We start from the raw sequence: 12,451 nt of genomic DNA, 5'->3' as shown, positions 1-12,451 counted from the left end.
TACTATGTCGGTGTTAAGAGGTTATAGGTGTCTGGGTTCAGTTCCAGTTTCATCCGAATAGATGCTCTCCATAATGTCAACCGGGCAAGCCCAACCCTCCACTGTGGTGCCCAAGCACATCAGTGGCCTCCCCAGTAAACAGCTTAAACTCACGGTCCAGGGGCTGGGATCTGTCTGCTGCTATGCGAATGGTAAGCAAACACGTTGCCATTGACTAGCCAGTGGTGTTGAATTGAAAACATTTGGAGAAGGAAGTTTGCATAAGTTAAGTTGCTCTCTTTATCGGGCTGCATTTCTCATTTTTATAAAGGAGGCTTGGGGAAGAAATTAATGGAATTTGTTTTTACCTTCGCCAACAAAGTTGGTTATATTTTACCCCCTGTTTGTGTTTGTTTGTGAACAGTTTCCCAGCCACAATTTTATTGGTAGAGTAATGAAACCTGCAGGGATTAACTGCTATGTAAAAAGCTGGAAATTATAAAATTTTGGAAGGTCAAGGTGACTGTCAAGCAAAATGTCCAATTCACGAAATCAGCCTTAAGATTGGACATCGTTGTCACAGAGACTTCAAACTTGGTTCATATTTAAGTGTATGAAAATTCACACCAATTATGACATTTTAGGTCAAAGGTCAAATTCAAGGTCAAGAAATAAGCTGCTGAGGTGGAGGTCTGCGCTCTACGGAGTGCCCTTCTAGTTGGTACTTTTACTGAATGAAATTGATTTCAATGTGAAGTTGTAGTGTTACTAGTAAAGAGTTGGGCTGTTTTTTTTCTTGAAATCACTTAAAGTATTGTCTCCTGATTTTGACTTTACGGTTTCTGAAGGTGAAGTTCAGTGTTTTATTTGTTAGTTTCATAAATTTGTACGATTTATGCTTTGTTTTAGAAGTATTTGTAATTTTAATTGATTAACGTTATTTGTTGACTTTTTTCATCTTTGAAAAGGGATGATATGTGTTGTTAAAAGTTATTTATCTCGTGACATAATTCTCTTAATTTTCAAGTACAGTATTCTACTTTTCATTTACTGATAGATTTGCTAACGATGTGCTATGTTTTCAAAAGATCCTATACAGTAATGATGATGATAATAATGATAATAATAATAATACTTTAAACTTTCTTGTATAAGAGGCTAAATTCATTACAGGAACATTTGTATGATAATTAATCTTAATAAGAAATTAATGTAAATTTATTTCTCTACAGACGAGGCATCACTTCAAGACCTAATACGGACGTTATCAGTCATTTCAGTACATCATTGAAGTTGATTCAATACAACTCAAGTTAATTCTAGAAAAAGTGAAGTAAAGTTAGGTCGATAGAACCTTAAAATTGACAATGTTGCCTATTACAATCTCTTTCAGACCGCTAAATTCAGATACGGTATTCGGGCCAATAAACTTAGTTTGTTCGCATACCAACAAAGCTTCTGTTATTTGTTTGGAAAAATACAAATTATCTCCAAATTTGTCATATTTAAAAAGCAACTTTTTTGTAAAATAAATTACACAGCAACAGTTAACTAAACCAACTCCATTTCAAAGATAAGCTAAAAGCAAAGCAGTAGTTACAGAAGAACCCAATGGTAGTTAAAAAGTAAAGTTAACTACCTTTTGAGATATCAAATCCCTTTAAAGTTAGTTTTTTTTTTTTCAATTAAAATACGGTTACAAAATAACGCTAACTACCTTTTGAAATATCAATTCTCCTTAAAGAAAAAAAACTTTGCTTCATATCTGAAACCAGAGATGATCAAGTATATTGATCATAGTACTGTAATGGAATAGTAAGATTACTGAGTAAATCAGGTTGTTGAGTACAAGATACCTCAAAGTACACATGCTATTTGCTTTTTCCAGAAAGTAAATTTTTCATGTATTCAAATGTAGCCTCATCATTATATCGCAAATATATTGAAAAATCTCTCTAAGTTCAACGAATCCAGTTATAATAATCAAAACGTTACTTAGTAACTTGGGTTGTATCGAATCAATTTTGTATCGAAATGACTAAATAGATTTGCTGCACACAAAACTGTCAACCAGGATGCTGAATCAGTTGAAGATGCTTCAATACATAGGAGCCTGCATTTACAAAAGACTCCACAAGCCTTGTGGACGCTGGATCAGTTACGGATGCTTCGATACATCGGAGCCAGGATTTACAAGAAGACTCCGCGAGCCTTGTGGACGGGATCAGTTACGAATGCTTCGATACATCGGAGCCAGGATTTGCAAGAAGACTCCGCGAGCCTTGTGGACGCTGGATCAGCTACGAATGCTTCGATACATCGGAGCCAGGATTTGCAAGAAGACTCCGCGAGCCTTGTGGACGCTGGATCAGCTACGAATGCTTCGATACATCGGAGCCAGGATTTACAAGAAGACTCCGCGAGCCTTGTGGACGCTGGATCAGCTACGAATGCTTCGATACATCGGAGCCAGGATTTACAAGAAGACTCCGCGAGCCTTGTGGACGCTGGATCAGCTACGAATGCTTCGATACATCGGAGCCAGGATTTACAAGAAGACTCCGCGAGCCTTGTGGACGCTGGATCAGCTACGAATGCTTCGATACATCGGAGCCAGGATTTACAAGAAGACTCCGCGAGCCTTGTGGACGCTGGATCAGCTACGAATGCTTCGATACATCGGAGCCAGGATTTACAAGAAGACTCCGCGAGCCTTGTGGACGCTGGATCAGCTACGAATGCTTCGATACATCGGAGCCAGGATTTACAAGAAGACTCCGCGAGCCTTGTGGACGCTGGATCAGCTACGAATGCTTCGATACATCGGAGCCAGGATTTACAAAAAGACTCCGCGAGCCTTGTGGACGCTGGATCAGTTACAAATGCTTCGATAAGACTCCGCGAGTCTTGTGGACGCTGGATCAGTTACGAATGCTTCGATACATCGGAGTCAGGATTTACAAGAAGACTCCACATTCTATACCAAATTGATGGCTTGGTAAGTTTGTGAATTTTGAGCATCAGTTTTTAGGTAATTAGGACACTTCAAAGGTATCACTAACTGAAGGGTTTACTTAAGATAGAGGATATTTATTGACATTATATGTTAATTCTAATATACAGGCCTTCTCCACCATGAGGCTCAATACTACACAGTATTGTAGAAGTTTTATTCCAGCTTTGGCAATGTTGTGGAATGATCTTAATTGAATAGTTGAATCAATAGAAATTCAAAAGTTCAAACTTGCAGCAAATTTTTTTTTATATTGAACAGGCTGACATAAGTCTCATTTTATATTTTTTATATAAAAGATGTTTTAATGATGTTACTGTTCTTAAAACATTTTATTTTAATTGTTTATTACTTTTCCTACAGCAGTAGTTTGTTTATTTCCTTTTTTCCTTTCCTCGGCTATTTTTCCCTGTTGGAGCCGTAGGGCTAATAGCATCTTGCTTTTCCATCTAGGGTTGTAGCTTAGCTAGTTGTAATAATAATAATAATAATAATAATAATAATAATGATAAACTCAAGATAGTATTAGGATTTATATATACTGTATAATTATATAATAAAAATGATAAAAATTCCCCTGAAAGAATTTTCATACAGATCTTATCAATCAATTTCCCCTTCCATTATTATGATTTTTTAAGTTTGCCTCACTGAGTAATATATTCTACAAACCCATTCGTGCCGAATCTTACTTGTTAACAAAACAGATCTGTAACAGATAATCGAGTATTGAAAACTTTCAGGTATCTGGTGATAATCTTCGCCTTTAACCATTTTACCCCCAAAGGACGTACTGGTACGTTTCACAGAAGCCATCCCTTTACCCCCATGGACGTACCCGTACGTCCTTGCAAAAAAATGCTATAAAAATTTATTTTTCATATTTTTTGATAATTTTTTGAGAAAATTCAGGCATTTTCCAAGAGAATGAGACCAACCTGACCTCTCTATGACCAAAATTAAGGCTGTTAGAGCAATTTAAAAAAAAATATACTGCAAAATGTGCTGGGAAAAAAATAACCCCCTGGGGGTTAAGGGTTGGAAATTTCCAAATACCCCGGGGGTAAAAGGGTTAATCTTACTGCAATCAACACCTCGGCAGTTATCCAGGGCAGAAAGGCTTTAGAAAATGAAAAAAAAACACCTTGTAATGATGAATCCATCAGAAATTCTGTGGTAAGTCAGATAACACAATATGTCCCGTAAGTGTTCTTGCTATTACTGCACCTTGCGTTGTATGTGGGCATTCATAAAAGTTCTAAGCAGTGTCTACTTACCCCATAGCTGCATGTGCATTTTATATATATATATATATATATATATATATATATATATATATATACATAGATAGATAGATAGATACATTAAGTATAAATAGATAAAAGAAATGTGTATGTATGTATGTATGTATGTATGTTGTGAAAATCATAGCCATATCATGCTCTGCTGATTTTATGAAAAAATGTTTTCCTTTAACCCTTTTACCCCCAAAGGACGTACTGGTACGTTTCACAAAACTCATCCCTTTACCCCCATGGACGTACCGGTACGTTCTTGCAAAAAAATGCTATTTAAATTTTTTTTTTGCATATTTTTGATAATTTTTTGAGAAACTTCAGGCATTTTCCAAGAGAATGAGACCAACCTGACCTATGACGAAAATTAAGGCTGTTAGAGCAATTTAAAAAATATATACTGCAAAATGTGCTTGAAAAAAATTAACCCCTGGGGATTAAGGGTTGGAAATTTCCAAATAGCCTGGGGGTAAAAGGGTTAATAACATAAAATATTCTAATGAGATAATTGATATTTTATTTACAATAAGTCTCATCATACATTTGGCTTATAAGATCTCGACTAGTTTTTGGAGGTGAATATTATTGACACATGGCACAGTTAGAATTTAGAAGTCTTTGGTTTAAAACACTATTAACCCTTTTACCCCCAAAGGACGTACTGGTACGTTTCACAAAAGCCATCCCTTTACCCCCATGGACGTACCGGTACGTTCTTGCAAAAAAATGCTATACAAATATTTTCCAAGAGAATGAGACCAACCTGACCTCTCTATGACAAAAATTAAAGCTGTTAGAGCAATTTAAAAAAAAATATACTGCAAAATGTGCTGGGAAAAAAAATAACCCCCTTGGGGTTAAGGGTTGGAAATTTCCAAATAGCCTGGGGGTAAAAGGGTTAAGTAATTTCTGGTAATATGTGGTGGTGGCTAAGATTAGCTACAACTGAAACAGATTTATATGTTTTGGTCTTGGTATATTGAGAGTAATATGCTTTAGAATCCATGTGTGTGGTAGAGCTATCTCTCTCTCTCTGTTTTTATTATTTTCTGGCTGTTGTTTGTGTGCACCAAAAGGCTGTAAAGTATTGATGAATAGAAGGAATACTTGTCGCAAATACAATTTATCACAGCCACTAACCCTTTTACCCCCAAAGGACGTACTGGTATGTTTCACAAAAGCCATCCCTTTACCCCCATGGACGTACCGGTACGTCCTTGCAAAAAAATGCTATAAAAATTTGTTTTTCATATTTTTTGAGAATTTTTTGAGAAAATTCAGGCATTTTCCAAGAGAATGAGACCAACCTGACCTCTCTATGACAAAAATTAAGGCTGTTAGAGCAATTTAAAAAAAATATACTGCAAAATGTGCTAGGAAAAAAATAACCCGTAGGGGTTAAGGGTTGGAAATTTCCAAATAGCCTGGGGGTAAAAGGGTTAATAACATAAAATATTCTAATGAGATAATTGATATTTTATTTACAATAAGTCTCATCATACATTTGGCTTATAAGATCTCGACTAGTATTTGGAGGTGAATATTATTGACACATGGCACAGTTAGAATTTAGAAGCCTAGGTTTTAAACACTCTTTAAGTAATTTCTGGTATTATGTGGTAGTGGCTAAGATTAGCTACAACTGAAACAGATTTATATGTTTTGGTCTTGGTATATTGATTGACGCAGTTCCGGTAGGCCCTGCTGCTTCTTCCGGTGCTTTAGATGACCGCGGAGGTAGCAGCAGTAGGGGACTCAGCAGTATGAAGCTTCATCTGTGGTGGAAATGTGGGAGGTTGGGCTGTGGCACCCTAGCAGTACCAGCTGAACTCGGCTGAGTCCCTGGTTAGGCTGGAGGAACGTAGAGAGTAGAGGTCCCCTTTTTTGTTTTGTTTCTTGTTGATGTCGGCTACCCCCCAAAATTGGGGGAAGTGCCTTTGGTATATGTATGTATGTATGTATGTATATTGAGAGTAATATGCTTTAGAATCGATGGGTGTGGTAGAGCTATCTCTCTCTCTCTTTTTTATTATTTTCTGGCTGTTGTTTGTGTGCACCAAAAGGCTGTAAAGTATTGGTGAATAGAAGGAATACTTGTCGCAAATACAATTTATCACAGCCACCAAGAAGCCAGGTTTACGTGTAAATTCTTCCCTTGCCTTTAGTGTCCATGCAAGAGTACTGCACTCACCACTCCGAAATGTTTTGATCACCTTGTGGTTACGATTGATCAGTTACTGAGCATTGCAAAGTCTGTGAAGCATATATTTTTGGAATATGAAACTTTTCATAAGGAATTATGTAATACTTGCTAGGTACTATTTCTATATATCAGACGTCCTGGTTAGCCTACGCCTAAAACGAGTTAGAGTTATACCAAAGATAGATATTTTGGCAAGTGACTCTTGGGTCTGAAGACTAGATATATGATAGGTTATATGAATTTAATTACACTCGCATTAGGAAATTTAAGGACAACTTTTTTTTAGCTGTAGTTTTGGGTGTAGTCCATAAATTGAGTGCTTACAAGTAAAAAAATTGGACAATTTTGAGATATTTTCAAATTTGGCATTTTCGTCCTTCAAGCTTTTTCGTATTTTTTAATGATAATTATTTTCCTTTATTCATTAATCATGAAACTAAATACTTTTTAAGAGTAAAAGGGTACAATAATTCCGAACATGCAAAGAGAAAAATGATATCCTTGATGGTTTTTGAGTAAATGCAATAGTTACATTTTCCTCTTGGAAAGTTGACGAGTAAATTAATGATAAGAGATTGGATGAAGTTGAAGTAATCATAGTCATTATCACTGTTATCTGAATCTTGTCTACTTCCTCATTGCCATTGTCATTGTCGTATTGGTCTACTTCCAGAGAATCGGAGTCAAGATGCCAGATAACTCGTAATCAATCAGTCCAGAGAATCTGTCAGTTGCAATCCTTCAAACCAATTTGGCACTTTCTTACCACTGAGCTCTTTCCATCCATGGTTTAAGGGTGATGACTTGGCAGGCTTAAATTTATTTTCAATTTTCCACATCTTTGCAAATAACTTGACTTGCTCAATGTGTCAGATAGGAGCTGCTTTGGAAGGAGGCGTTGGTTTAGTCTCAAACATTTTACTTTTCCCAGAGGCCGCGCATCATCTCTGGGCATTAACTTTGTTTTAATTAATGGGGGGGGGAGACTATTTTTTGACATGTGCAGTAATTGCCTTTTCCATAAATTACACATACTGTACATATTGTTCCAGTGAAGCTTTGGAACTTTCTAACTCTACTAGTGCCGGAAGGGATTGAAGTTATATCAAAGCAATTGCAGTGCAGAATGTGCCATTTATTTCACTAAGCTCCTTGACCCTGCTTCTGATGTTAACAAAGCATCAATTATTGCTGTGAGCATGTCTCATTTCTAGGAAAATTTTTCTGTTTGCAGGTCCACATTGCTGTAGTAATGAATGAGAGTGATCATTACATCTGTATCATCACAGCGCATTTTCATTCAAAAAGGTGTCACAACTCCCATAAAGCTGAAAGATGTGAAACGCCATCCTTGTGTCAGCTTTGCTGTGATCTCAGTCATATAAAAGACAGTCCTGTCGTGTCAAACTTATTACTGTCTACAGAAAATTCATAGCATTTTCTTTTATAAGCTACAATTACTTTCTTGGTCCCAAGTACGTCGGCATAATCATTTAACTGCCACTCATTGAACAAGAAAGGAAGGAAAGTATCTTTGACCTGTGATGAGGATAGGCACTTTGTAAAAGATTTAGACATTTTTGGCTAGTACCAGTGATGCTGATAACTGTGTCAGTGTCTCCCCAAATTTGATGCGCTGGATCTTTAATTTTGCTTCGAGTATAGTCATTACACACAAAGTGCACTTCGTTGCTTGTAGCTTTACAAGTCATAACTACGAGAGCTTTGGCAATTCCACTGTAAGTAGAAGGAAAGCTTTGAATCATTCTGATCAAGAATATTCAAATCACTTGCCATATTCAACGGTTCTATATCTGTTGTTGCCAATGACTCAAGATGTTTAGCCAATTTGGACTTGCTGGTTTTAATCATTGTTCCATCTCATTGTAGTGACTAAGGGGAACTACTGACAGTGGATGAGAGAACTTTTCTTAAGTCTAGGTTTTTTTGGCAGGATAAGTAAAGAAGACTGCGAAACATGTCTCGTGAACATTTCAGCTCTACCACTTTCTTATCATTTGTTGACAGAAGACTTTGCGGCATTGCTAGCAAAGTTTCTAAATATCCTTCTCTTGATGGGCTTCTCAAATTGTGCTGGATCTTCTATCACTTCATCAAGGAACTCCTTTTGTCATTCAAAACCTTTCTGATTGTGAGGCTGGTTTTCCAGAAGATAAGTTGATCAGATAGCAATTGCTTTACTCAACCTTTTGAAATGGATTCATGGTCGAACCTCCCGCAGATGACAATGCATCAAGCCTTTCGCAGCGTTCATTCATGTTATTATTTTTTGCCCACTACACTAGTTCTTCCAGTGGTTGCATTTCATCCTAATTCAACACCTCAACTGTTATAGTGGCATCAGCTGGTTAATCTGAGATATTTTATGTTGTTTCTTAGAATGAGGACAGCAGCTTTGATGTTCTGTTTTGAGTAGTCTTTGTTAGCAGAAATAACTAGCCCTTTTTTCTTTGTCTGCATTATTAGACCCTAAGTGCCTTTGAGCATGGATATTTGATTCCTTCTTTGTAGCAATATAAGATACTTTTTTATTAGGTTTGTGTTAAAACTTCTATCTTCATGAACTGCACAAGCCTAGTGAATGCATTGCCTCTATTCACGTGATGATGACCCTGCTTTAGTTTCAAGGTCATTTTGTCGAAATGTATGGCAACATTTATGATAGTTTGGATCCCGGGCAGTTAAATCAGCTGATACATAATCCTTCTTGAAGTCCGAGTCATTGGATATCTCTACATATCGCTTCACCATTCTTTGAAATGATTCAGTAACAACTGTTATCAAGTGTTCGAATTGAGCACTAAGTCTCCGCCCTACTTTGATTCTTCCTTTCTTGTTGCAGAAGCTACATCTCTCCATGATAGCTAGTAGTTGATTTGGTCCTAACAGAAACTGCAACGTAGAACAGAGGGGACACAATTGTTTAACTGCTCATTATGTCTTAATCTTAAATAATAGACATTAGAAGGAAAGAGTGAAATAACAATTGCAACTAAAATCAATACCGGTGATCTTTTAAGAACAGCTTGTAGGGCAACTGCTGTACTATAATTATCAATCTTAGCTCCTGATTTGATTGCTAGAAAGTTGCTGTAACAGGCTGAGTGATAGCCGTCTCCATGATGATTGTCACTAGGTTAATATCACTGAGAATGACATACTTTGATAAACTTCACTGTTTTTAAAAGTATTTTTAACATGGGACCACTTTCCTTTGGTTAAAGAAGTATCTTACCTTCTCTCTCTCTCTCCAAGAGCATATCCCTAAAATCGATATGCTGTACACTCACAAAATTGATTATGCAAGTCCATCATTCAATTGCATCAAATAAAGGGCTAATTTAATAAGTAAGTGTTGACTTTTTCTGATATATAACTAAAGTAAATATTTATATGGTTCTCATTTCAAGTCTATCATTCCTGAACCACCAAGAGAACTAACTTAATTTACCTTTGATTCTTTAGGGTGGAAAAATGTTGTATTTTTATTAACCTTAATGAGTTCACAAAGTTTGTGTAATTGATAAAAATATCAGCTGTGGTAACAATACTTATAAGCTGTAAAAAGTATCTGCACTATAAAAAATATTTGATAGATTCTGTCTTTCTATGGCCACTGACAATACACACTCAGGCACATTATTCTATCTAATTCCTCTTTCTCTTGTTTTGTTAAAGTTTTTATAGTTTATATAGAAAATATTTTATTTTTCCTCTTTTCCTTTCCTTACTGGGCTATTTTTCCAGTTGGGACCCTTGGGACTAAAACATCCTGCTTTTCCAACTAGGGTTTTAGCTTAGCAAAAAAATGGGAGAACCCAAAAATCCAAAAATTGCAAATAGCTAAAAAATGTCCAAGGTTTTGCTTGTAAGCACTCAAATTTTGGAGTCTGCCCAAAAATACATATAAAAAGGTTATCCTTAAATTTCCTAATGAGAGTGTAATTAAATTCATATAATTCCTGGAACAATTCAAGGAGATGCAGTATTAACCCTTTTACCCCCAAAGGAAGTACTGGTACGTTTCACAAAAGCCATCCCTTTACCCCCATGGACGTACCGGTACGTCCTTGCAAAAAAATGCTATAAAAATTAGTTTTTCAAATTTTTTGATAATTTTTTGAGAAAATTCAGGCATTTTCCAAGAGAATGAGACCAACCTGACCTCTCTATGACAAAAATTAAGGCTGTTAGATCAATTTAAATAAAATATACTGCAAAATGTGCTTGGAAAAAAATAAGCCCCTGGGGGTTAAGGATGGGAAATTTCCAAATACCCCGGGGGTAAAAGGGTTAAGCATAATTGTTATATGTTTTACTAATAACATGTTTCTCAGGTCTTTAGACTAGATAGATTGAATCTCAGGTTTTTAGACTGTAGACACAAGACAGGTCAATTCAGGTAGATGCAATTTTAATGATGGTGTTATATGCTTTTACTAATAGCATTGACTCTTTGGTCTTAGGACTGTAGATACACTGGCTTGCATTTTAAGACTGTAGATACAATACAGATCAATTCTAGGAGATGCAGTACAGTGATGCCTCAGGATACGAAAGTAATCCGTTCAGGATACGGTTTCGTATCCTGAGTCGCGTTTTACATGTAAATAGCCTAATCCGTTCCAAGCCTCACAAAAAGTCACCTTTTCTTTCATAAACACGCTAAACTGTAGTAATAAACATGCAATGCAGCCATTTCTATCATTCAATAATTAACCCAACCGTTAAAAACAGCCTAATCCATTCCAGAAACCACCATGAGATTATTCAATAATGTAGTTATAGCCTAGTTATCCCCTCCAAGCCCTAAGAAAACGGTCCATTTTCTTTAATACTGTATAAAAGTTACGGTACTGTATGTTAAGCATTTGTATCAGTGAAGGTGTATTGTTACCTGTACACCTAAATTAAGGGTTGATACCCTGAAAAAAAAGGTACTGTACTCTCGGCGACGAGTTGGGATCTCGTAAGCTTTTCGTATCCTGAAATTTTTTTCGTATACTGGGGCATAAAAATCTTTGTATCGCTTTTCCTATCCTGAATTTTTCGTAAGCAGAAACTTTCGTATCCAGAGGTATCACTGTATTAAGCATAATTGTGTTTGATGTTTTATTAGTAAGCATTGACTCTTAGTCTTAAGACTGTAGATCGATTGACTCTCAGGCCGTAATGCTGTCAATATATAGACTCTTAGGTCTTCAGACTGTAGATATATTGACTTAGGTCTTAAGACTGTAGATACAAGACAGGCCAATTCAAGGAGATGCCGTATCAAGCATAATGGTGTTCCTATGTTTTCCTAACAGCATTGACTTTATATCCTTTCACTGAAAATTCATGGTACGGGTTGTCGATATTATTTGCCTCCAAATATTATTATTTTCCGGCGCAAATACAAGCCATTCACTATTTAAAGGGGTACATACATACATATACCTAGGCATTTCCCCCAATTTTGGGGGGTAGCCGACATCAAACAAAAAAACGGAAAATGGGACCTCTCTTCTCTACGTTCCTGGTACGGGTTGTCGATATTATTTGCCTCCAAATATTATTATTTTCCGGTGCAAATACAAGCCATTCACTATTTAAAGGGGTACATACATACATATACCTAGGCATTTCCCCCAATTTTGGGGGATAGCCGACATCAAACAAAAAAACGGAAAAGGGAACCTCTCTTCTCTACGTTCCTCCCAGCCTGACAGGCAACTCAACCGAGTTCGGCTGGTACTGCTAGGGTGCCACAGCCCACCCCACCCTCCCCCGTTATCCACCACAGATGAAGCTTCATAACGCTGAATCCCCCACTGCTGCTACCTCCGCGGTCATCCAAGGCACTGGGGGAAGCAGCAGGGGTATTACTATAAATAGCTCCAGGTTTGTGTGCTAGGAAAAATACAAATTATCTCAAAATTTTTTATTTTTTGTCTGATC

At 36.7% G+C, this 12,451-nt stretch overlaps 1 protein-coding gene across 3 annotated transcripts in view; it reads left to right on the top strand.

Annotated features, from left to right (window-relative positions):
* The first annotated feature begins 1,215 nt into the window (after positions 1-1,215).
* LOC137635205 (clumping factor A-like) overlaps positions 1,216-12,451 on the top strand; it is a 27,069-nt gene continuing 15,833 nt past the window's right edge. For 2 of the 3 annotated variants that reach the window (XM_068367666.1, XM_068367667.1), the window contains exon 1: positions 1,216-2,977. In XM_068367666.1, coding sequence (XP_068223767.1) covers positions 2,144-2,977 — 834 coding nt within the window. In that variant the 5' untranslated portion in view covers positions 1,216-2,143. Of the gene's footprint in view, positions 2,978-3,925; positions 4,169-12,451 lie in introns of those variants that run through there. The other variant, XR_011042613.1, reaches the window with a different exon arrangement.

This window comes from Palaemon carinicauda, unplaced genomic scaffold, assembly GCF_036898095.1.
Source record: "Palaemon carinicauda isolate YSFRI2023 unplaced genomic scaffold, ASM3689809v2 scaffold101, whole genome shotgun sequence".
Lineage (NCBI taxonomy): Eukaryota > Metazoa > Arthropoda > Malacostraca > Decapoda > Palaemonidae > Palaemon > Palaemon carinicauda.
This window is presented reverse-complemented; position numbering and strand designations above follow the sequence as displayed.